Below are 26,730 nucleotides of genomic sequence, written 5' to 3' on the forward strand. Positions count from 1 at the left end.
TATAACTTAGGAAGGATGGAAAGGCCTCCTGTTCCTGGCTTGGGCAGGCAGCTGGATGGCTGAATTGTAAATGCCGCGCCCCTGGTTTGTCAGCCCTGTGGATTTCCGGCTGCCTTTGGTGTGGAATGTTGTTTCTTCACTTCTTGTTCTTTGTTTTTGTTTTCTCCTCAGATCTAGATGCTGATGACAACTTAAATAGCGATGATTATGAATATGAAGACGAAGCCAAGCTTGTTATATTCCCAGACCACTATGAAATAGCGCTACCAAATATTGAGGAGTTACCAGCCCTGGTCAGTGAGTGTGCACGGCTGCTAGCTAGATGCGCGTGACTCTCTGTGTCAGGTGTGTGTGCGTGTGCGGTGTGTGTGCGCCGGGCAGTGGGGAAGGCGGGGTGAATGAGAGAGGAGGAGAAGAAGAAGCGGGAGCAGATTGTTTCTCCTCCGTGAGGAGGGCCTCGCAGGGCTCCCTTTCCATAACTCTGGGCCGCATACCCTCCGCTGCCTGTGACTTCTGGTGCTGTTTGGGCTTCGCTGCTCACTGGCTGGCCTGCTCCAGGTGGGCTGGCTTTTTGCCACCTGTGAATCACAGTCTGGTGCTTAGATTTTCAAATCATGTCCCCGAGATGTGCAGGGACAGCTGGAGAGGGGCTGCCTTCTCATCAGAGGGATGCCTAAAATTCCTGTCCCTTCTGCATGTTGGCCTTCCACATAAACCTTTGTTTGGGAAACATAAAAGTGTTCCACTGAGAAACAACAGCAACGTGGTTGTGAACGTAACCAAGTATTTACAAATCACGGGTCTCCAAGGAGCTCTGTGGTAATGTGTTCCTTTGAGGATGAAGAGTGTCTTCCTAGCTTTTAGAATTTAGGTTCAGTGGTGAGTTTTTTTCCCTTCCCTTCTCCCTTGTGGAGCAATTTTCATCTTCCTGAGCAACTTAAAGCTGGGGGTGGTAGCAGTGGTGTGAAGAAGCCAGGTTCTGTTGACTTTGATTCCCGAATCCTGTGGGGACGCAGACCATTTTCCTGCTCTTGCCTCATTTCCCGTGTTGTCGCTGCTGCTCCATCCCTTCCTATGCTCCCTTCCCTTTCTTTTCCTCTTTTCCACTCTCTTGCATCCTGACTTCTTAGAGCCTGGCAGCAGATTGCAGTTAGACATTCCAGTTCATTTTTTCCCCTCCTCAAGCTTTGCTAGAACCAAAGCCAGGTCTTCAGGTCCCCGATTCTTCCAGGTGTTGTGTGGCTCTGTTTGCAGCCCCCTGCTCACGTGCCCCTGCCAGGAGGGGACGTTTGTGCCTGGGGTTCCCATGTCATTAGGGACCAGGTTTCCACCAGTCAACCTCTTTTCGCTCTGATCTACTTTATACCTAAACATGAGACCACAGAAATGAAAAGTTTGTATATTTAGCTATTGTAGCTCTTTCCCCTAATTATTTGATACAGCGTATCCTTTTTAGTACCAAGTGCATAGCTCTTAGCAGTGCATACAGAATTAAACTACCTCTGCTTTCTCCAATTTCCTGTGTCCACTTATGTGACTGTTACCAAGGACAAAATATATGATGGACAAAATGGTCTTACCTTGTCCCGTTACTTGATATTATATACTAAGGCTTATATCTGTATACAACTGAGGGTTCTCACAGCCCTTGTTTAATATAACTCTTGAGTCTGCTGTCAAAAACGAAGAAGCACATTGTGAATGAATGTCATGAGAAATGATTTTTCTCTCACTCACTTATGAAGAAAAAGTCTTTGTGAGGAAAGTTGAGAGCCTTTAAATACTTTTAATTATTCCTATGTTCAGAACATAATTCTAAGTGTGAGCACTTGTAGAAAAGTGAAGTGTGATAGAAATCTATATCCAAGAATATATATTATAATTTTAATAGAGTCTTTTAAAATTAGGAAATACTTTAAGAATTAAAAAAGAGAGAGATTTGTGGGTGAGGTGGGGAGATAGAAGGAAAAGCCTGATTTATCTGATGGTAACTGGTAAGATTTATCTACATAACAGATGCTAGTTACTATAATTTCTTTTCATGGTTTTGCTTCATTTTTGGTGTTCAATGATTCTCTTTTAAAGCGTTTAAATAACAAAAAGTATTGAACTGCACATCACCCAACCAGGTGACTCTTATGTCATCTCTTGTTTCTCAGCATAAAAAACATTCAGTTTCAGATAGGTACTCTATAGATTCTACCAGAGAGTTAAACTTCCTCACAGTGATACAGGGGTCATAGAGACGTAGTGCTTGGGACTTGTAGGGATCTTAATCTAATGCCTCATTTTAGACTCAGGAACTCAAGCGGTGGTGTGCTTGTAATTGGTTAGCAACCAGCTCCCCGGGGAAACGGCCTGTGTTGTAGTGTTTGCTGATTTCCATGGTGTAAATACTCCCACCATGGCCAATTTCAGGCTAACACATCACCAAATGCAGTGCTGGGAAGAGATGTGTAATAGGACACCATCATGTAGAGTTTCCACTGTTCACATAACGTAAGTGACATCAAGAGCATATAGATGAGATATTAAGACAGAGTAACACAACTAGGGAGTGAAGAGTTTTGGATATTTGTTACCTTTTAAAAATATATTTAATTGTGAGCTTATAGAATTTAATTCTTAATAATGGCTGTGTTTAACAACCCTCTTGCAGCATTTCTTAAAATTTAACAGTCAAGTCTGTGAGCCAGTTTGAGCCAATTACAGGGCACCCTTGAACAATTCACAGTATAATTATAGGATAATGATCCTGACCTTCAGCTATGATCCATGAAAAGGGCCTCTAAGTGATTTTAGATGGTATTCTGTAAACGCTGGGTTAGTGTTTTATGATGTCCCAGACGATTGAGGAGATTTTGTTGAGCGACACCAGGAGGGATATTCAAAGGAAAGAGAGAATATTATATTCGAATCATTGTGCATTGCAAACTAGAACACTTAAAAAAGACCAGTAGGGTGGAGAAGATTCAGAGGAGGACAGGGAAGGGAAACAGCAAGGAGGTTGTCACAGGCCAGATTAAAAAGATTAGGATGCGTAGCCAGAAGTGCTAAGGCAGCATGGCCCAAACCCATGAAGTCAGGAAGGGGCTCATGGTGAACTCAGCCTTGTTTTCTAGGGGCATTACTGGAGGGGAGTGGGAGATGAATTTTGATAATTGAAAGGAAAGGCTGATTATATAACATTGCTTGTGGGAGATGAATGGGAATATTTTTTAAAAAGGTTTAGAAAAGGGCAAGATAGGGGAAGGGGGAATTAAGAGGTAGAAACTACTAGGTATAAAATAAATAAGATACAAGGATATAATATACAGCACACAGAATATAACCAGTATTTTATAATAACTTTAAATGGAGGATAAGCTATAAAAATGTCAGATTACTATGTTTTACACCTAAAACTGACATAACATTGTAAATCAATTACAATAAAAACTTCTATCAAATAAGCACTCCCCCCCCCAAAAAAAAAGAGATTTAAAAATATTTATGGATGCCTGATTGCCTGATCTGTAATGGCGTATAAGCTTTTTGAGGGCAGGGACCTTTTCCTTTTCCTGACTGTGGCTAGCCCAGTGTAGTCAGTTGGTAGTGTTCAGTGTAGCCTTGGAGAGTTTTAAGCTGGAGAAGGATGGGACCTAATGTTCAGAGGAGGTCACTCGCTGCTGGGCAGAGAAGAGGGAGCAGGAATGGGAGAAAGGAGACTGTAAGCAGGCTGCTATGTGGCCATCCTGGTGAGCTGGGACAGTGGCTGGGAAAAGGATTGGTTTGGCCGAAATCGAGAAGAGGTAGATTGCAAATAGATTTTGGATGTAGGACTGATAGGAATTGCTCAGGGCCTGGGTAAGGGTGGGATGGCAGCTGAGGGAACTTTCTCCATTGTCTCTCTTTGTTTTTTTCCTTGTAGCTTATTTTATTCTTTTGTTGTTGTTTTTGGAGTATAGTTGCTTTACAGTGTTGTGTTAGTTTCTGCTGTACAGCAAAGTGGATCAGTTATACATATGCATATATCCACTCTTTTAAAGATTTCCTTTCCATTTTGGTCACCACAGAGCATGTCTCTTAATCCGTTCTGGGGTCAGTTGTCAGTGGTACCCAGAGGAAAATATTCTGTATGAAGTTTAGCTAATTGTGCAGGATGCTAGTGATGTAGAATACAAATTTTTGTTAAAAATTTTTTTAAAAACAATTCAGTGGCTTTTATTATACTCAGAGTTGGACATCCGTCACGACTATCTCATTTTAGAATATTTTTATTACCCCACAGCCATCACCTCTCCAGCTCTCTTCCCCCCTGTCCTCTGGCAGTCACTAATCTACTTTCTGTCTCTGTGGTTTTGCCTATTCTGGACATTCCATACAAAAGGAATCATACAATACATGGTTCTTTGTGGCTGGCCTTTTTTTTTTTTTTTTTTAACTTAGCATATATTTTCAAGATCCATCAATGTTGCAGCATGTATCAGTGCTTCATTCCTTTTTGTTGCCGATAACATTTCATTGTATCAAAATACTTTATCCACTTATCATTAATGGGCATTTGGGTTGTTTCTGCTTTTGGCTGTTATAAACAATGTTTCTATGAACAGTTGGTTGTAAGTTTTTGTGTGGACACATTTTTATTTTTCTTGGGTATATACCTAGGAGTGGAATTGCCAGGTGTATGGTAACTCTGTTAACCATTTGAGGACCTGCCAAATTATTTTCCAAAGTGGCTGCACCATTTTACATTCTCATTAGAATATGTTTTTACAGAGAGCTAGAAATAGCTTATAGCATTAAGCAAATAGCAAATATGGCAAGAGGCATATATCCAGAATCAGTGGGGTTTGGGAGAAAGCAGAGAGTCTGCTCTCCCCCTGGTCAGTTGGTGCCAAGATGGACATCACAGATTTGCTCATGATGTGGGCTGATCTGGCACAGAGACATCTGGGCATGTTCCCATCCAGGGTCACATTTGCACTAGCTTAAGAAATGGAGCCATGCTCTTCATTCCATTCAAGTGCCCTTGACCACATGTCATTGTGTGATGAGTTGAGGATGTTGGATATCTGGGTGTATATTTGTTAGGAGTAAAACACACCACTTGGGTAAACCCTAGGCATTCCTGTTGCTAATTTCACCCTTGTAAATTGTTCACCATATACTTTTCACTCCCCTTGCTAAGAGGTAGCAGTTGTTAAATCTGACTTAATGCTGGGGTTTACAAACTGAATTTAGTTCTTTGCTATCTTGTGTCATTGTTAATTTAAGCTTCAAACTCCAGGCCAGGACAAAACCTAGCTAGACCCAGGGAGAAAGTGCTGGAATCAGGAAACTAGCATCTTGTTCTTGTGGTAACTGAGCTGTTTGAATTTTCTTGAATTAAGCTGTATTTATTATAAACTGTAAAATTCATTTTATAGAAGTTGCTGTTTTCTCAAACTGTTTTAATATATTCCACCTGTGTTTGTCTTATAGGTAACAATTGCTTGTGATGCAGTTCTCAGCTCAAAATCCCCATACAGAAAGCAGGACCCAGACACATGGGAAAATGAATTGCCAGTGTCCAAATACGCCAATAACCTCACCCAGTTGGACAATGGAGTCAGGATTCCTCCCAGGTGAGGGTCAGGCAGCAAAATGGAATTTTACCCCCTAAAACTGGCCACAGGAATATTTATTTTTCTACCTCTGAATTAGCAGTTATATATTTTCTTTTCAGATGCCTTTTATTATTTTATTTTATTTTTTTGAACTTTATTTTATTTTTGGCAGCATTGGGTCTTCATTGCTGCATGCAGACTTTCTTTAGTTGTGGCAAGCGGGGACTACTCTTCATTGCAGCATGCAGGCTCCCTGTTGCAGTGGTTTCTTTTCTTGCGGAGCATGGGCGTTAGGCACGCAAGCTTCCGTAGCTGTGGCTCGCAGGCTCTAGAGCTCAGGCTCAGTAGTTGTGGTACATGGGCTTAATTGCTCCTCGGGATGTGGGATTGAGCCTGTGTCCCATGCATTGGCAGGCAGATTCTTAACCACTGCGCCACCTGGGAAGTCCCAGATGCCTTTTATGAAAAATAAGCTCAAAAATTCTCTCTAGAAGTATCTATACCTTTGTAGTAGATGTTGACCAGGGCCAGCCCCTATCCCGGAGCCCATCCCTACCCTAAGGCCTCCGTTTGCAAGCACCTGCAGCTCTTTGCTTGAGGGCTTTCTCTGCCTGCCAGGGCCAGGTGGGCCAGTGCATGGGACAGTCAGAAACAACTCAGAGTTATGCTCCCTCCTGTCCTCCTGGAACAGCCCTCAACCCGTGACTGTGGAGTGGAGGGATGAGTACCCTAGACCCCTACCCTCAGGTGGGATAACTGTCTCCTGGAGTTTCCCCAGCTGGACTGAGCCCCATGGCCCATGGGGTCACCTGCTTGGTGACTGTCCCTGCACTGGCCTTCTGCCCTTTCAGTATCTTTTCCCTCACTCCCCCAAGGGTGCTTCCTGGGATTGCCTCCCAAACGAGCCATTTGCATTCAAATCTTTGTCTCAGAGGGACTTTCCTGGTGGCGTAGTGGTTAAGAGTCTGCCTGCCAATGCAGGGGACACAGGTTCGATCTGGTCTGGGAAGATCTCACATGCCATGGAGCAACTAAGTCCACGTGCCACAACTACTGAAGCCCTTGTACCACAACTACTCAAGCCTGCACACCTAGAACCCGTGCTCTGCAACAAGAGAAGCCACCACAATGAGAAGCCCGCATACTACAATGAAGAGTAGCCCCCGCTTGCTGCAACTAGAGAAAGCCCGCACACAGGAACAAAGACCCAACACAGCCAAAAAATAAATACATTAATAAATTAAAACAAAAACAAAACAAACAAACAAAAATCTTTGTCTGAGAGTCTGCTTCTGGGGGACCCAACTTGCAAAGACTGACAATAGTCTTTGGTTGTCACATTTTGGCTGAAATGCTCTTTAGCCTTCTTTAGCACCTCCTGTGATTAGATGCTGATGTGTCTCCAAAGGTAGGTGCTAGAGGGGAGGAGCAGGTGGACTAGGAATGTGTCCTGTCTGGTTGAATCCTGACTGTACTGCTTTCCTGTTCTGTGTGGTCTTAGGGAAGGCACGTACCTCTGGGCCTGTTTCTACCTTTGACAGTGGGATGGTAATAGTGCTGAAGGCTGTTTATTGGAATTAAATGATAAAACCTCTGTAAAGCACCTGGCACATACCTGACATTTAACCTTCAGTTGTTTTCCTTTCTACTTAATTTAGATCATCAGTGTAGTAGAGTTTTGTCGAAACTAGTCTTACTACTTGTGGCTAATGCTTTGGAACTTCAGATGTTTATACACATGGGATCTTTAATGTTTCAAGCTTATTCAGGCTCCACTGTCTCTCATGTAAGGAATTCTAAGGAAATGAACTTCCCTCCTACCCTCAGGTTCCGTGTCACTTTTCTAAAGTAAAAGAGCCCTCTTGAAGGAGCTGGGAGGAGCTGGCCCCTGGTTGGGGGGCAGGCAGGGTACTGAGCGGTCCTGCTGCTCTGGAATGGGCCTCTGTTATTCCACTCACTGTCTCCTGTGACCGCCCCCTCCGCCCCCAGATTGAGACACTCCGTTTTCTTAGATGTTAGTTTTCTAACCACATCTGGTGCTCTGGCTGTGCTAACTGCTGTTTGATGACTTTCCAGTGGTTGGAAGTGTGCCCGGTGTGACCTGCGGGAAAACCTCTGGTTGAATCTTACCGACGGCTCCGTGCTGTGTGGGAAGTGGTTCTTTGACAGCTCCGGGGGGAACGGGCACGCGCTGGAGCATTACAGAGACCTGGGCTACCCTCTCGCTGTGAAGCTGGGAACCATCACTCCTGACGGGGCAGGTGAGTGTGCCTTTACCAGCCTGGGGACTCGCGGTGGCCCCCGCTTAGATTTAACCAGCGAGATTAACCAGAGTTAATCCCTGGGGTTGGAGGGCGTCGGCTCTGGACTCAGCCCAGGTTTGCATCCCGATACTGCCTCTTGTTAGCTGTGAGATCTTGGGTGAGTTTTCAGATCCTCCTAAGCCCAGGTTCCTCATCTTGAGGATGTCAGGGTACCTCCCTCACAGGTTTGTCAAGGTGCATAAGCATTTAGCCCAGTGCACACAGGAAGATCTTGATCAAAGTTCCCTGCTTTTGTTAGTATCTTTCTGTATATCTCTTGGTTAAGAGGACAGAAGCAGGAATCTGAACTTGTGAAGTGAATGTGTGTCATCGAACCCACCATTAGAATAGTAGGGGGAAAGCCTGGAATTCATTAAGGGGATTAATGCATCAATTTAGAAACAAATGGATTCATCATGGGGAAGGTGGGCTTTAAAGGAGACTGTGTGTTCAGAGCCCCTTACATCAGTGGGCAGTGATGGTGTCCAGTGCAGCAAAGGGTTAGAAGCGGTTCCTTCTTACGCTGTCAGCTTCAGAACTGCTTCTCTTTGTGCCTTCACACTGTATGTTAGCTTTTGGCTATGTTTGTACAGTTATTCTTTCCACCGTTTTGTGAGGGAAAAGGGAAACCATATCAGGGTTAGTAATGAGAAACTTAAATACTGAGCAGTGGCCATAAGAACCCATCATCTCAACATCACTGAAAAAAATTTATGAAGCACAGACCTGGACCCACACCCGGGTCAGTTTCTCCATCTGTTCAGGTTTTAGTCTATTTCTTCTTTAAGGTAAGATGATTTTTTTTAGGAGAAATATAAAGACGTTTTGTCTTTTCTTGTCTGTTATCTTTCTCTAACTGAATTAGCCAGCCTCAAAGTTAATTAGTGAGGATGTTTTCACTAAATGTGGTACCCTCCTTATCAACCATGCCCTCCCTTTCCATCAAACCGGTTTCATTGCTCATTTGTTTTATAATTGAGGGCTGGCAGTTAGGTCATGTCAGGATTCTTTTGACTCACCTTTTGGGAAATTTTCCTACTTCCAAAGTGTAGTGGACTTATTTTAACTCATTAGAGAAAAGTAGCTGCAAGAGTCTCAGGTGCTGGTGCCAAACATTTTCCCCTCAAGTAAATAAACTTCTACACAAGCCAGGTCAAATCCTTAGCCTTCTAGGATCTGAAGAGGGAATTCAGAACATGCAGTTGGATTTGGGGTTACAGCAAAGTGCTTACAGGTCATTGCTCTGTCAAATGACTGCTGTATATGGTAACCATCATTGTCCTCGTAGGGCCTACAGAGAGAAGGGTTCGTAATGTAGGCGTTCTATTGGGTACAATTGCAAGGGGAGGATAATTCAGATGTTTCTACTTTTAGTGCTATCTTATGTAGTGCCTTTTTAAAAAATTGGAGTATAGTTGATTTACAATGTTGTGTTAGTTTCAGGTATACAGCAAAGTGATTCAGTTAAACATATATATGTATACATATATATTTTTTCTTTTCCAGATTCTTTTCTATTATAGGTTATTACAAGCTATTGAATATAGTTCCCTGTGCTGTACAGTAGGTCTTTGTTTATTTTACGTATAGCAGATTGTATCTGTTAATCCCAGGCTTCTAAATTATCCCCCTCCCCCTTTCCCCTTTGGTAACCATAAGTTTGTTTTCTATGTTTGTGAGTCTGTTTCTGTTCTGTAAATAACTTTATTTGTGTCATCTGTTTATATTCTACATGTAAGTGATATCATATGATATGTCTTTCTTTGTCTGACTTACTTCACTTAGTATGATAATCTGTAGGTCCATCCGTGTTGCTGCAAATGGCAATATTTCATTCCTTTTCATGGCTGAGTAATATTATGTAGTACTTTGATAAGACCAGTTATTAGAAGTCCAGCTCTCAGAACATCCTGTTCAAGACTCCAATTATTTGTATATAGGCTTTGTTCTAAAATTTCAGTTGAGCTGTATCTTATTCATCTTTGACTTCCATACAAAATCTTACACATAGTAGGAACGAATACTTTTGTTAAACGAACCTACTCATCTATAAGTATTTAAATAATTAGATTCTGTTTAAATATATGCTAATAATAAAGGCAAGGATTAATTGTATGCATCTTTTTTTTTTCTTTTTTTTTGGCCGTGCTCTACACGGCATGCAGGATCTTAATTCCCCAACCAGGGATCAAAGCTGTGGCCCCTGCCGTGGAAGTGTGGAGTCTTAACCACTGGACTGCCAGGGAGGTCCCCTCTATGCATCTTTAATTTTCCAGAAGCCTTTTTTTCTAGCATGAAACTTATTTTCAAACTCTTTAATTTAGAGTTCATCTAAAGTTTGTTTCCTTTCAACTTAAGGAAGGAAAGTTTTGTATTAGCCCTTTGATTATGTGAGAAGCAGATGTTCAGTGTAACATATTTAGAAAACAGAGAAAAGTTTAGAGAAATAAAAATCACTAGTAATACCATTCCCCAGACAAACCACCCCCCTTCTCACAATATTTAGATATTTCCTTTCAATCTTTTAGCTTTTCTAAGGCCTTGATCAGTTCTTATACAAACACATACACATAGCCTACATTTTTACAAAACTTGAATCACACTGTATGAAGTTTTATTCCTTATTTTCTCTATTTAACATTAAATTATAGTTTCCGTGTCATTACATACTCTTCAGTATCCCGTGATAGTTCCATAAATCATCTTACTCTTCCCCTATGAGCTGTCACAGTTTTGCTATTCTGATGAACATCTTTGTATATATACAAATCTTTGGGTATTTGTCTAATGATTTTTTTAGGACAAATTCCTGTGGACAAAGGGTTGAACCTTTAATATTTTCAGTTGCTGAGCTTCTCTTTTAAACAGCTGTAGTAATTTACATTCCCACCAGAAATGTATGAGAATACCCATTTTAACAAATCTTTGACAACTTTGGGTATTCAAAAAATTTAAAAACCTTTGCTAATTTGTTATCTCGTTTTAATTTGATTTATAGTGAGGCTGAACATTTTTCATGGTGTTCTTGGCCATTTGTGGTTCTTTTTGTGAATTTCTTAGGCTGAGTTTCTAGTAAGAGTTTTCCTTATTGGTTTTTAAAAACGCCTTAACTGTTAAGAATATTAACACATTATCTGCCACAGTTTTGTTCTGATTTTTTTTGGGGGGGTGGGGGTAGGGGAGGGTGAACTTTTAAGATTTTCTTTATCATGTAATTGAGAGTATTTGAATAAGTAATCTTTTTTCAACCATAGAAAGCATAAAACATTGGCAAAAGCAATATAGAACATGCATCTGTGATGAGAGTCCTTGAATTTATTGAGCTGAGAAAATGTTCACTTTTGAAAATAGATCAGGATTTGATTTCTGCTTATTTTGTGCAGAGTTGGTTTTACCACAAGTAATTATTTTCAGTCTAATTATCATTTCATGTAAGTTTATGGGATGCATCAATTCCATTTTCGTTACTTTTAAATTTGTTTTATAGATTGCTAGTTGTAGCTTATTGTTTATTGAAAAGCCAAATAGGTTAATGAAAACATGTGTAAACTTTCCTTAAATATCTGGTGATGGGTCTTGTGGATGTTGAGGCCCAGGAGGGCAGGGTGCCTGCCCCCGGATGGAGGTACCACTGTTGAGGGTCCATCTTGCATACTAGCTAGGCTCACTGAGGCTAATTCAACTCACAAGAGACAAAGTGTTAAAATTAGAGTGTTTATTTTTTAGTTTATAATGAGAACCACAACTGCCTGTAAGTGGGATGTTTATGTCAACTCGACCAGTACATTCCTTCCCTGTGGGAAGCTGAATTATATTTAGAATATTGCTTAGTGAACATGGAATCCGAGCAGGTTGTGAACTCAGATATTTAATGGTAGTGTGATCCAATCATCCTGGTTTCCTTCTCCCCAATAAGGATATACCTGTTCAGTGAGAAACTCCTATTCCTCTTGAGGTCTCAGCCTAGATTAGTTCTTCCAGGAAGCCTTGATCCCCCAGGCTAGGCCACTGTGGTGGCTGAGTAATAAAAGTGGGCCCCATATCAAATTCCACTCTGGGTTCCATGGGTACAGCAGCAAACAAAATAAGAAACAGATCATCGTACAAACAAACAAAAAGCTTTCCTCTGTGGGAGGAGACATTCATTTCGCAGAGCAAGGTTGAGGTTTTTGGTGGGAAGGGAATGAAGAGGGTTGGAAGCAGGAGAGAGTGTTTTTTTCTTTCATCATGGAAATTAGTTTACGTGAGAAGCCCCAAAGCCTTGGTGATTGCAGGGGAGTCTTCCTGAGATGCTCATGGCAGCTGTGAAATCACCTATCCCATTGGCCCCTGCACCAGCTCAGGAGCATCTCAAAGTGTTTTTTCTTTTTTGATCATCTTCACCCTTGACCTGGGCCTTAGCCCAAGGGTTTGGATCAAGGTACTGACTACTTCGTTTTAGTTTTGACCTGGTTTGTGCCCTCTGTGTGCCCTTGTGCTGCTCCATTGTGGCACTTTTCATGAGATCCTGAACTGTGTCTAATGGTGGTCACCTGGGCAGCAGGGCCCGAGCGCCATGTTTATTGTTTACTGCTTTATCTCTTCTAGCATAGCCGCTCACACAGAGTAGGTGCTCAGTAAATATTTGTGGAGTAAACAGATGGAGGAAGACAGACACTGATAAACTTCGCTCCTCTGATTTACCTTTTTTCTTTTTTCTTTTTTTCTATTTTGTGGACCTCTTTTTCCTCTTAATTTTTTTCTTTTCCTGATCACAGTCTAGGTTCTGTCTGGCCTGGGAGTTATACTGTCTAAGGTGATGGTACACACCTCTGCCCTCATTCATTTTGTGTGCAGATGGTGGAGAGATGCAGTTTGGGTGGATGCATCACACTTACTCTGGAGAGATCCTTTCCTCTCTGGCTTGTGACTTGGTGTTTGATCAAGAGTTCTGTGTTTTGTTTTGTTTTTCCTGCATTTGAGCTGTGATAATAGAGCAGCGAAACTGGCTTCTCTGGGTGCATTAGTCTTTCTAAACACCAGATCTTGTTGAGGTACATCTTTACCTCTCTCTCCTTCTGCTTTCCTGTGTGGGTATCTGAGGGCAGGATTTGGACTTCTGCCGTCTTCTGGGGCTTTAGGAAAAAGAGCCTAAAGACACATGAATAAACCATAGCCAAGAAAACATCTGTTGAGGTCCTTTATACCAAACCAGCATTCTTATAAGACTATTTGAAATAATAAAGTTTAAACTTATGAGGACAGGGACCCTGCTTGTCTTATTTAGTATTGTATCCTCAGTATCTGTATATATTTGGTGTTCAGTAAATATTTGTTGAATACAACGAATGAATCAATGAATGAGTGAGTGAGTGAGTGAGAGAATCCCCGTGGGTGAACAAGGATGACCAGTGGGACACTAGTCCTAATAGCATACCATCATATAGACACATTTTAATCTGTGGCAGTTACTTCTAAAACATTCCTTTCAATCAAAATATAATAAATTTGGGAAAAAAGGAAAAACAAAAATCCAAAAAGAAACCTTCCCATTCGTAAAAAAGAAATTATTACCGTTTTTATGTAATTCTTTACAGATTCTCAGTCTTGTTCTCAGTCTCCATCTCTATTCTCTAACTTTTTCCCTTAGTTTTGGAACTTAATTCATGTCCTATTTTCTAACGTGCTTATCCCATTGATGAGCTTATTCATGCTCTAAACCTTTTCTTTTATCTTTTCCCTTCTGTAGATCTCTCCATGCTCTCCATGGCTTAATTTGTCATTTAATTTGAAATGAAACAATGACTTGTTTCCTTCTAAAGTAAATGTAGTCACTCATGAAACTCTGCTTGGGCTATTCCTAGGCAGATCTTTCTTTGAGCTTCCTGTGTTTCTTGGCTCCAAGCTTTTAAGTCAAGGTAGGGGTTGGCAGGGTAATACTTGTCAGGCAGTGCTTATTTGCTACAGTAGTTTCTGAGCTAGGACTTGACTTTGCTAAGCAGAAGTTGGAGATAAAGTGAATTTCCCAATGAGAAATGTGTAAGGATTTTTCAGCCCCTGAGTCTATTTCAAATTTTTTTTCTATGACTATGTGTCATTTATAAATTCTTCATGATTGCCAAGTTTAAGGATCACAGTTCAGTTTTAGATTTCTTGTGTGTTATTCACTAAACTGTTTTTGTCACTGGGGTAAGAAGTGACTGTTGTGTCTGACCAAATCATGTCATATTTTTGGAGCAGTTAATGACTGGAGATAGGAAATGTTAATTTCTCACTGTGGCCGGAGCCTAATGGCTTAAGAATCATAGAGTTCTATGTAATTTTCACTTATTTCAAAATCTTAGACCAATGCCAATGGTGCATTTCTAGCAATCTTATTGTTTTCTATTGGGGCTCTGATAATTAGAGGCTTAAAGTCTTAAGTCTTCAAAACTATCTCACTAGTTAATAATAACCAAAGGTAAAGTGCCTGAGGAGTGTCATTTTCACCTTCCAGCTTATATTTGAGTGGTATTTTCCTGTCATGTGTCATAGATTAAACATGTTGTTGATATATTTGTTTCAAGATATTGGTTCAAAGAATTTTTTGTTTTTGTTTAACTTTTTGGAAATTTTTTCTTAGTTGGGCTGGGGCTTTTGTCTTTTGTTTTTGAGAGTGCTGAATTATTTTTAAAAAAGAATATAGATGAAGGCTGCTATCCACAAGTTAAAGTGGGCCCCTAGGGAAAGAGGAATAGAAGAGAAAGCTATGCAATGTCTAATCTACTAATAACAGAAAGACTGACTCCTTGGGTGGCAGTGAGTCTCCATGTATCTGGTTTGGGTCAGAGGATCACTATAGTTTCTATATGTGTTACTTTTTTTTCCTCCTCCTGGTATTGTTCCAAGGAACAGGAAACTCCTTAAACAGTCTATCTTTTACTGTCCTAAAGAATAATATCTTTATATCTATTTTCAGATTTTGTTTTTGAAATTTAGGAGTGAAGCAAGTGTGGTTTTTGACTCTCCATTCATGCTCAGGGCCTAGGGTGGTGCTTCAGTGAGTCTCTTGGTCTCCTGAGGGATCTGAGGAAATGGTCTGGTGCAGAGGAAAATGGACTGGGCTGGGAGTCAGGATACCTGGCTTCTGGGCCACGTGGGGGGTTTGAGACAGATGATTTAACTTTTCTAACCCTTGTTTCCTCATCTGCAAAATGGGCCTGAAAACGTCTCCCTCTCCCGCATTGTGCTGCCGTGTGAGGACGGATAAGGCAGTGGTTGGGATAGCTTTTGAAAATGCCAGGCAGTGCTTCTCAGACGTTGCTGTGCACGTGGGGATCTTGTTAACATGCAGATTCTCCTTCAGTAGGTCTGGGGTGGGGCCTGAGGTTCTGCATTTCTAACAAGCTCTTAGGTAACGCTGCTGCTTTGAATCATACTCCACACTTGGAGAAGCCAGGTTCGGTGTAAAGCCTTACGTGGTCAGGGGGGATGTGAGGGTCCTGAGGAGAGACCCTCCCCGCCACCCAGCTTCCCAACACCCGTGCGCCGCAAGTGGGTTACGGACGAGGCCGACATGTGGACGCCTCGGGTCCTGGGGCGGGTGGAGCCTCCTGCGTTACCCCCTGTGCCAGATGCGGCACCATCATCTCCTGTGTGCTGCGGGCTGCATGCGCGTGGGAAGCACTGCCGTCGTCACAGATCCCTCGCCAGCTCTGTGAGGTGTGGGCACTGAAGGAGGGAAGAGGGGATGCGGGGCAGGTGGCGGTGGTGGGTCTGGGTCTAGAGAGGGTTCCACGGGCAGCATTTTGTTTTGTCCTGGACCTCACGCTGCGGCCCAGCCATTCGGCTGCCCCCAGGGCCTGTGTGTTCTCTGTTCCTCACAGATCCTACCTGCCGTGGGCAGACGTGTCACTGTCTCCTCCCTCACCCTTCCCTCCTGAACTTACAGCTCTGCCACTGGGGTTTGGGTTAGAAGAGTTAGGCATTTATGTTGGTCTAATTTTAAATTATTTTAACTTAGACACTGTTTTTTTCTTTTTCTTGTTTCAGAAAACCTTTTTAAAATTACTTTCTGAAATGTCAAAAGAATTGGTATCTGGGTATATTTACAAAAAATACCTATTTATGGTGCTAATTGTTTATCGTGTCTTCCTCCCAGTTGAAACTCACAAGAGGTTTTTGTTTTGTTCGTTGGTATATCCCAAGTCCAGTGCATAGTAGGAGCTTGGTAAATATGTGTTGAATATTGAATGACTTGATTACAGATCTCAGTGCTTATTTTCTCTTCACCTTCTAGATGTTTATTCTTTCCAAGAAGAGGAACCTGTTTTGGATCCTCATTTGGCCAAGCACTTAGCGCATTTTGGAATTGATATGCTTCATATGCATGGGGTGAGAAAGGTCTCCTTCTGTCTCTATTCCCACCTTGTGGGGAAACTGTTTGGTTTATTTATATAATTTATATCACACAGATATTGATTTTATAGGTTTTAGGCTTCAATGTTTGCATTTACTTCTTGAACTTAATTAGCATTTCCCTTTGATTATCAGCTTAGATTTTTAAAATTTTATAGTAAAAATGGCACCTCCTTAAGTACCATTTTGTTTTAGTTGGCATTTACTTGCAAAATTTTCTGTCTCTTGTGATGGAGAGTTGCATGAATCACTGTTTGTTCACTGAAGGGAGAAGGTACGGGGAGATGACCTTTAAAATGATCTGTGACCAACATCACCTTAATTGATTTCGGGAAGGGAAGCAGAGCTCCTAGGGGGTGGAAATAGTAAGCCAACAGATTATTGTTGCTGGAAACCTTTGCCTCATTTCATATTGTGTTTTCAGGCAGGTTTTGTGACTGCAAAATTTGTCCCTATGAGGAGCTGGTTAAATGTGCGTGTTTTGCTTTCACCCCGGCCATCTCCCTTTCCTCGTGCTCTCCTCTCTAACTCCTCTTTCTCACTCATGTCACTTTTAAATTTATTTTCTCTGTTCTTCTTTAAGCCTCCCTCCTTTGTTGAGCTTCTCCCGAACCCCATGATTTTATTCCAGTTTCCTCTCCAGCTGCCTTTTTGTTTGCTGTGTTGCATTGTATCTGACCTCGAGATTATTCTCCTTGCTTCTTTTTTTTGATTCCTGTTTGTCTTCTTCCTCCTATCTCCTTTCCTCTCCTTTGTCTCTTACTTTTAAATCTTTTAAACATGCGTTTTTTTTTTTAATTGTGGAAAGACATACCTAATGTAAAATATACTATTTTAACCATTTTTAAGTGTCCAATTCTGTGGCGTTAAGTTCATTTGCCTTGTTGTGCAACCATCACCGTGTCAGTCTCTTTTAATGACGTTGTTTATTTCTCTGTTTAATTGGGGAAAAAAGGCAGACACATCTATTGCTGTTGGAAATAACTCATGGGACATGATCTTTGAATGATAGTCATCATTAAAGTTGTATTTCTTCAATGACGTTGCCCCAGACAGGGAACGGGCTCCAAGACAACGACATCAAGCCGCGGGTCAGCGAGTGGGAGGTGATGCAGGAGACGGGGACGAAGCTGAAGCCCATGTACGGCCCCGGGTACACGGGTCTCAAGAACCTGGGCAACAGCTGCTATCTCAGCTCTGTGATGCAGGCCATCTTCAGCATCCCGGAGTTCCAGAGAGCGTAAGTGTCCCGTGCAGACCCGGGCGCACAGCCTGCCCCGCGTCCCCGCCACTTCCAGTCAGGCAGTGTGTGCTGGGGAAGCCCTTCTTCACCGGCTGCAGGACATTTCACCACACTGTCTGTGCTGTGACTTCCTGCATGTCACTTGTCAAGTGTTATGGGGATCAGGTGAGGTAAGGAGAGCTCTGTGAGCTGAAAAACCTCCTACAGGGATTTGTCATGTTAATAATGGCTTCCATTTTTAGACCAACACCCTCTATGCCAAAAATGTAATAATCATGAATCTTCACAGCGAACCTGCCACATCTCTTCCTATAGATGCTCTAGGAGAGGTTCAGTGATCTGCTTGGTCAATGGTGAGTGAGTGGAGCTTCTTAGAGGATTTAGGCTTTTCTGTTTTTGCTACTCAAAATGTGGTTTGTAGATGGTGCTGGTCCTTGGACTGCTAGATGTGGATCTGCAATGAGATAGGTATGGAAATTGAGAGTGAGTGTTCAGAAATTGTTGTAGGAATTTGACGTTGCCGTTTTTTGTAAGTGGCATTTCATTTTTCCAATACAGTTGAGCCTTGAACAACATGGGTGTGAACTGCATGGGTCCACTTATACGTGGATTTTTTCAATAAATACCTACTGCTGTACTACATGATCTGTGGTTGTTTGAAGCCACAGATATGGAGGAACTGCCAATCCACAGGGCTGACTGTAAACTTATATGTGGAATTCCGATTGTGCTGAGGGTTGGTGCCTCTAACGCCTATGTTGTTCAGGGGTCAACTATAATTTATTTTTATTGTGTTTTTTATTAGTTATCTATTTTATACATATTAGCGTATATATGTCAACGCAAATCTCCCAATTATTTTTATCGTATTTTTAAAGATGTCACCTATATGAGTTGAAATCAACAAACTAGCTGGCCCTTCACCACAAGTAATTGGGAGGCACTGACTTAGGGCTCTTCCTAACTGTGCATGTACAGGCTGCCTGCGTCCTCCCTCACAGAGGGGCTGTGTCTCTGGCCTTTTCTTTCTTCTACTGTGCTTAGGACAGGGAGCTGCAGAGACTGGTAGCTGTGGCTCATGGGCAGCCACTGCCTAAGTTTAGGAAATAAACTCTAGTGTTCCCCAGAGCAGGTAGGTTTCGACCTTGGTTCAAGTATGGGAGAGGACACACGTGTGCTAAGGCAGACTAGGGACAGACAGCACGCTAGGGACAGCACAGGACAGATTTTACTCACATGGAGTTGAATGCTAATGACTTTAAAGGTGATTCATAAAAGTATATCAAATGTCCCTTTCCTTCCTCTCTTGGTATTTGAAGTCTTACCTCTTCCTACTGTTCCTGGCTTTGGAAATTTATGGTCAGGTTTTCATGTCCCATCCAGCCAGTAAAGAGTGGGTTCTGCTCTGTGCAGCAGTGTGCTGGGTGTAGGGGTTCAGTGGTACACAGAAGGACCCGGTGCCTGGCCTCAGCTGGGGAAACAGACAGTAAAGAGATGTAGCCTGTCCCCGATTTACCATGATTCGACTTAAGACTTTTTGAGTTTATGATGGTGCAAAAGTGATAACATATTCAGTGGAAACTGTACTTTGAATTTTGAATTTAGCTCTTTTCCCGGGCCAGCAACAGGCAGTACATACCTTCTTCTTCTTTTTTTTTTAAAGTTGCCAGTGAATTTATTTATTTATTTATTTATTTATTTATTTATTATTTATTTATTTAATTTTGGGGGGGCTGTTGGGTCTTTGTTGCTGCGTGCAAGCTTTCTCTAGTTGCAGCAAGCCGGGGCTGCTCTTTGTTGTGGTGTATGGGCTTCTCATTGCAGTGGCTTCTCTTATTGCGGAGCACGGGCTCTAGGCGCACAGGCCTCAGTAGTTGTAGCACATGGGCTCAGTAGTTGCAGTGCATGGGCTCAGTAGTTGTGGCACATGGATTTAGTTGCTTTGTGGCATGTGGGATCTTCCCAGACCAGGGATTGAACCCATGTCCCCTGCATTGGCAGGCGGATTCTTAACCACTGTGCCACCAGGGAAGTCCCAAGTACATGCCCTCTTGTGTTGTTGGGCAGGGCATGTGACCCTGAGGGTAAACAACCGATATACTTAAAACCATTCTGTACCCAGACAGCGTTTCTGTTCTTCACTTTTAGTACAGTATTCAGTAAACAACAATGAATAGTCAACACTTTACTGTTGAATAGAATTTGTGTTAGATGATTTTACCCAACTGTACGCTAATGTAAGTGTTCTGAGCATGTTTAAGGCGGGCTAGACTAAGCTTCAGTGTTTGGTAGGTTAGGTATTGTAAATGCATTTTCAATGTACGATATCATCAGCTTATGATGGATTTATTGGGATGTAACCCCATCCTTTGTTGAGGAGTGTCTGTAAGCATAAGAACAACTGCATGGTTATAAATATGGTAAATTACATGAAGGAAAAGGGAAGGAGGTGATCAGGGAGGATCTCTTTGAAGAAAGGACACGCAAAGGGATACTAACCTTGACTGATGTGCAGGAGGAGTGCAGACAGGGTTTTGGAGAAAAGGAGGAGCAAGTTTGAAGCTCTGAGATGGGAAAGCCTTTTCAAAAGTATGCCTCGTGCACCACATCATTTTTATCAGTTCCTGCCCGTGTCTCATCCTTGTGTTATCATTTGACTTGGGAACAATGTGGCTTCACCTAACCTGTCTCATGCTCTAAGATTTTTTTTTTTAAACTATTGAAGGAAAGTCCTTATGGTAGGTGTTGTATAATTATTATTTCTTTTAAACTAGAATGGAAGACACTTGTATTCTTTTGTTACAAAGCCCAACAACATTTTTAGTGCTTTACAGCCTACAGTTTTTGAAAATATTTTCTGCGCTTCAAAGTTTGATGAACAATTAGCTTTCAGAATTTTTTCTTTGATGAAAAAAATGTACCTCATGTCTGTATTTTGGATTTAAGATTTGAATCTCTCACCTAGTCTTGTTTCAAGCGTTGTAGAATTTTGTAGTATCTAACGTTTTATATCGTATTTCCTAAACACTCGTGTACTGTATGTACATGAGCGACTTATTTTTCATAATTGTCCTCGGTCTTTCGGTTCTTTTACTGAACATCACTGGGTTGAAGTACTTGCTCTTCATACTCCTTTTTCCCCAGTGGGACTAACTCAGTGGAGAGTATCTCCATTTTGTAAGTAGAAAGAGTGGCTCACAGAGAGATTAAATGACTTAGCACAACCACAGTGTAATTCGAGAACATCAGCCGGACTCCTCGATACCCTGCCTGCCACTTGAACCCAGTTTGCATTTCAAAATAATTCTGATGAGAAGCAAATCTAAATAAGCTGGTGTACAAATTGAATGACAATGGAGGTGGATTGTCAGATCGCAAAACTATGTTTTTTGCTTTGAAAACCACTCAATTACAAATTGAAGGCATAAGTATTGACACTTTAAAAATTATCTGGCATTACTGGTGCCTTTTAATTTAATTTTGTTGTAATAGAGGATATTCCTCGTTGATTAGAAAAGGAATATAAATTACTTGGCAAAATGGACTTTTCAGACATCAAAGGTTTACCCCCTTTAACTTTATTCTTCTCCATCAACCTTGCCGGAAAGCATAAGCTTTTCTCTGATGTTCATCCTACCAGTGAATTTTTTTTGGTCTGACAAGATGTGGTTTTGAGATATGATAAAGACTGGATTGTAAGAGAGCTGATGTTTATAAAGTTTATCATGTTGTATATTCATTAAGAATTCTTCAGTGCAACCTCTGATTCTGAATATAGTTTAGTTCCAAAGTTTGGTTTATCTGTTATTTGGCTCTTGGTCCATTGAAAATTTCTAAATGGAATTGTTGTTCCAGTGACACAACCAAAAGCCATTTGAGTGGGACTCTTTCAGAGACACGTGCTCTGTTAATTTTGATGTTGGTGCATAACCTGGGATACAAATTCTAAGTTTGTAGTCAGCAGGTGCCTAGATGTTTCTAGTAGTTGAGGGATCTAATTAGAGGTCATTACTAACTATAGTGTATCATGGTTCTCTGCCAAGTCTTTACTGCAGGAATGCCTGTTATGCTGGGTTATTAGGTAGTCAGTTATGGAAATTGGTTATGTGATTACATGATATGAATATATTCATTCAGCAAATATTTACTGAGTGCCTTTTACTTGTTAGGTGCTGTTCTAGTGCTGGAGATGCAGTAATTTAAAGTCTTTGCCTTCATAGAGATTATATTCTAGTATGTAATCTCTAGAGAGATAGATAATAAACAAGAATATAAATAAATGGTATAGTTGCAAATAGTGATTCATGCCAGGAAGAAAGTTAGCCAGGGTCAGGTGATAGGGAACTAGGAAGGATGGAGAGGTGGCTCTTAATCAGACCTGAAAGGGAGCAAGGATCTGTATAAGAGAGCATTCCAGGAAAGAGACAGCAGGATGGCACAACCCTGAAGCAGGAGCGAGCTTGGTGTGCCCTGGCAGCAAGATGGGGAAGTGGCTGGGGCGTTGTGGGCTGGGAGAGGGGGCTGGGAATGAGGTCAGAGAGGCATGCAGGGCAGGGTGCAGGAAGGGACAGGGAGAGGGATCTGCTTCTGGAGGCTTCTTCCTAGAGCTTTCAGGCCCAGAGATTCCAAGCCTCAAGAGGGAAAGGTGAACAGCCTAAAGTCGGGGGTGTGTGAAATAGGAAATGAACTTAAGAAGTGAAAGAAATGATTGTGAATTGAGATGAGAGATGGATGGTTATGGTTAGACTGCTCTGTCAGGCAGGCTGATCAGAAGGAGGGCTTGTGAGCGGCTCAGGGGACCGTGGACTAGGCAGGTACAGCCAACAGTGTGGTTTAAGGCATAGCTTGGGAGCCAGACTGCCTGGGTCCACTCTGGGCTTCATCACTCCCTCCTGAGTAATTTTAGAAGCTACCTAGTGAATTTGCATCCTGATTTCTCATTTGTCAAATGGGGTTACAACAATAATCCCTTCCTCATATGGTTGTAATGAAGTCTTAATCAGGCGGTATGGGAAACCCTTCAGAAACTGTAGTTATCAATGCTGTCAGTATTCATTTTGACACAACCAGAGCAATTCCTAACCTTTGGGAAGGTATTTGTGATGGCGTAAGCCAGTGGTCCTTGACTCTGGCTACATGTTAGAATCATGGGGGACTTGTAAAAGATTCCAAATCCTAGGCATCAGTCTCAGGCAGTGAAATCAGAACATCTGGGGGTGGCTCTGGCTTTCGTATTTTTTCTAGAAACTCTTTAGGGGATTCTAACTCATACCCGGGTTGAGACCCACTGATAGAAGCATAAACATTTCACGGAGGCCCGTGACTATGGCTGCAGAGGTAGGAGCTCAGAAAAGAATTCTTTTCAGGTGGATGATTTATTTTTGACAGAAAGGTAAGAAGGTCTTCGCTAGGATGATGGCTTATTTTGGTCCTATTCATCTCTCAGTTCCTGTGTTTTGACTGTTGCTTTTCATTTTCTAGGTATGTAGGAAATCTTCCAAGAATATTTGACTACTCTCCTTTAGATCCAACACAAGATTTCAACACACAGATGTAAGTGCCCTGTTGCAGTTCTTAAGAGATGTATCTGGTATCATGTTCATAGTGGTTTTCTCTAGGCTGCAGAATTAAAGGCAGTTTTCCTCTTTATTGTCTTTTATTTTTAACAGTATTCTAAAATAAGCATGTGTTGCTTTTGTAAAAAGAAAGAAATTAGTAAAATTGTAAAGTACTGAGAAAATTTGAAAATGGAATCAGTATCAAGCAGAATCAAACAAATTAATTATTTGGGAGTAATGGAGATACAGTGCTCCACCTAAAAGTACATGTACTGATTGAAATTTGTAGATAATTTTAATATCTCTGAGGGGAAACAACAATGACCTTTTTGTCTGTTTCTCCCCCCTGTCCAGGACTAAGTTAGGACATGGCCTTCTCTCAGGCCAGTATTCAAAGCCTCCCATGAAATCTGAACTCATTGAACAGGTGATGAAGGAGGAGCACAAGGTATGTGTCTGGGTATTTGCCACGTTGGAATGGAGGAAAGAGGGACCTTCTCAGCAAGGGGAATGTAGATTTCCTATGATTTGGCGAATGGTGGTTGTCAATTTAGCAAGATGTCAAAATAGCTTTTTCATTTTAGGGTCTTAGGGTGTCTATCTGCTCTTAAAAATCACGGTAAGGAATAGCCAGGGTTGGGGTTTCTCGTGGCCTTTGCTTCATGGCTTATATGTGATAGCCACCATTAATGGTCTTTAGAAATAATACTATTCATAAAATAGACCTGGAACGGAAGGAATAAACCTATATAAATATAAACATTTTCTCCTCGGTAAGCTCATCTTGGCCCTTCTAGTGTTTGTCTTCTCCTAAGCCTCAATTTTGTTTGCTGCGGTTTCTCAGGAGGCTGGTTGTTAAACAAACAACACGCATATTCCTATCCTGCCCTAGAGCTGTGGATTCTGAATTTCTGGGGAGGGCTGGGCAGTCCTCATTTTCAGTAAGCTCCCGGTGGGGGGGGCGGTTTGTAAGCACACTCTAGTGTAAGAAACTCAGTTGGCCATTCAGTCACTATTCATGGACTAATTGAAAGATGTGCTTCATCTCCTAATAGCCAGACTCTCATTTCCATGTGCCTGCATGTTGGGCCACTGACCCCTCCCTGGGCTGCTCTGTTAACACAACTCCAGAGGGTGCCACTCACAGCCTGGCCTCTTGGAGTGGTGCCCTTGGAATTCTGCAGTGCGCAGCTGTGTTTGGTGGTCTTGGCTCCCACAGCTGCAGATGTCCTGGGTGGAATGTAGGCTCCACTCTGCCTCCAAGGTACCCTGTCTTAACTTAGTGGGAAGGTTCTTTCAGTTCTGTTTCTCAAGTGTGTGACTTCTGTGCCCCCATCTTAAGTCAGTCATCCTTGACTAATGCCTGCAGCCTGAGAGCAAGAATTGAAAGTGAAGAAGTTCTTTTTCATAATGAAGCCAATTAGTTGGGGAAATGGAGCAAACAGAAGAGAGATTAGGAAGGGAACATTTAGAAGCAGTGTTTGAGGGTGGGGAGAAGGGTTGTGAGGAGGGTGGAGAGGGATGTAGACATTTGTGAGGCAGGCAGACTTAAGTCCACCAGTTGCATTGTTACCCAGCGTTGCAACAATGAGTCCCTTATCTTCTCCAGACTGGAAGACCCTCCACTGGGATGCAGTTGAGGTGGTTTGGGTGTTGGGCTGGGGTATCGAGTTATCCAGGCTGCTTCTACCTCTGAGCTCCTGAGTAACTTTGAAGAGGTGATGGTGAAAAAACTTGGTCCAAAATTTATTTTTTTAATTTTTTAAAAAAATATATTGGAGTATAGTTGATTAACAGTGTTGTGTTAGTTTCAGGTGTAAAGCAGAGTGATTCAGTTATGCATATACATGTATCCATTCTTTTTCAAATTCTTTTCCCATTTAGGCTGTTACACAGTATTGAGCCGAGTTCCCTGTGCTATTGAATTGTGCACTTTATTTTTTTTTAAAGTCTTTATTGAATTTGTTACAATATTGCTTCTGTTTCATGTTTTGGTTTTTTGTCTGTGAGGCATGTGGAATCTTAGCTCCCTGACCAGGGATTGAACCCACACCCCCTGCATTGGAAGGCAAAATTTTAACTACTGGACCACCAAGGAAGTCCCTAAAATGTTGTTTTTGATCACATTTATCCTGGGTTTTCATCCAGGCTGTCACGTCTTAGGCCACTCTTGGGACAGAGTCCAGCCTCCCTGGTGGAGGAGAGGGAGACTGAACTGGGCCTCAGGGGCCTGACTTCCCCTCCTGGCTCTGCAAGTTTCAGGAGACTGGGGGCAAGTCCCGCAAGCTTTCAGTCTCAGCCATCAAATGGCAGATTGGTCTCGCTGGTGGCTGTGAATATTGCAGGTGTGAAGGTCCTCTCTCTAATGTAGACAAAACCTGGGTGCATTACAAGACTGTTGTGCTCTCCTCATTTGAGAACGTGTGAAATGAAAACTCATCAACTTCGCAGTGTGTGGAAGGAACATTTGATTTTGTTAATATGACAATATCCTTTTACATTAGAAAAAAGTTGCTCTTATATAAGGCATATTCTTTGTTTAGTCTACGAACAGCTGGGGGCCCTAGTCTCCTCCCGCCATTGGATTAGCACAGGAGCTGTGTGATCCCCAGGGGTGTGAAGCTTGCAGGTGGGAACCCCCGCCCTGTCTGGCTCAAGGTGTGTAACCTGAAAGCACGAGGGCCATATCTGTCCTGCCTCCCCTGCCGAATCTAAATTTCCATCTTCTCTTAAACACTCGGAAGCTCTAGCAGTCCCAGGCCCATGACAGCAGTTGGCTGGAGCCGAGTAGCAGCCTGCCCATCACATAGGACATGTGTCCCCAGCTGGCTCCAGTCCCTCTGTGGCTCGTGACCTGGCTGGTACGCTGGGTATTTGGGTGTGTGACCCTTGATCTAGATGATTTGTAAAGGCCTTTCCCTGATCTGAGGTGCCAGGATCAATAGGGTCCCTTTAACATTCAGAATGAGCTTGACTTGACTGTATGATTTTCTTTGTGGCCCTGGGGGCATCAGTTTTAAGCTGTTACTTGAACAGGCAACTGATTCATTATAAAATCTCCACTCCTCTTGACAGTGGAGGGAATTTCTTTCTGAAGCATCAGGATTTTCACCAGCAATTGGTTTCAGAGAAACCAATTTGTGAGAATCTTTCTTCTTTCAGGTCTCAGGAGCCCTTTTTTCAGGTGGTCTTGTCCCGGTCTCTGGTGTTTGTGTCTTATCTTCCAGATGAGTCTGAAATGCTCCAAGAGAGGAAGGAAGATGTGCTGAAGCAGAGAAGAGGATAGACTACAGCAGGAATGTGTGGTGGAGGGGAGAGAAGACGGGAGAGGGGTCAGAGCTATGTGATGGGAACGCGTTTTTTCAGGGCTGGCACCACCAGTGATACCAGTAACTAGATTACGTCGTGCTGCCTGTGTGTTCACTGTTGCAGAAGCGAATGCACAGAATCCTTGCCTAAAGCTATAAAGCCAGGGAGCTGGAGAGCTGGGTTTACACCAGGCGGTGTGGCCCTGCGTCTGTGCAGTATTGGCCACTGCACGGTCCTGCTTCCAGTACTTGTTTCAGGCTCCCAGTGCCTCAGTGTGTGGATGCTGGTTGGTGGATGACAGAAGGGGCTGCTTACATTAAAAAGATTGAAATGATGCTACTTGTAGCAACATG

At 42.3% G+C, this 26,730-nt stretch overlaps 1 protein-coding gene across 1 annotated transcript in view; it reads left to right on the forward strand.

Annotated features, from left to right (window-relative positions):
* USP13 (ubiquitin specific peptidase 13) overlaps nucleotides 1–26,730 on the forward strand; it is a 126,313-nt gene that overhangs the window by 46,772 nt on the left and 52,811 nt on the right. The window contains exons 4-10 of the mRNA XM_057740107.1: nucleotides 172–293; nucleotides 5,464–5,606; nucleotides 7,665–7,849; nucleotides 16,149–16,243; nucleotides 17,320–17,507; nucleotides 22,992–23,063; nucleotides 23,423–23,516. Coding sequence (XP_057596090.1) covers nucleotides 172–293; nucleotides 5,464–5,606; nucleotides 7,665–7,849; nucleotides 16,149–16,243; nucleotides 17,320–17,507; nucleotides 22,992–23,063; nucleotides 23,423–23,516 — 899 coding nt within the window. The remainder of the gene's footprint in view (nucleotides 1–171; nucleotides 294–5,463; nucleotides 5,607–7,664; nucleotides 7,850–16,148; nucleotides 16,244–17,319; nucleotides 17,508–22,991; nucleotides 23,064–23,422; nucleotides 23,517–26,730) is intronic.

This window comes from Hippopotamus amphibius, chromosome 6 (assembly GCF_030028045.1).
Source record: "Hippopotamus amphibius kiboko isolate mHipAmp2 chromosome 6, mHipAmp2.hap2, whole genome shotgun sequence".
In the NCBI taxonomy this organism is placed as follows: Eukaryota; Metazoa; Chordata; class Mammalia; order Artiodactyla; family Hippopotamidae; genus Hippopotamus; species Hippopotamus amphibius.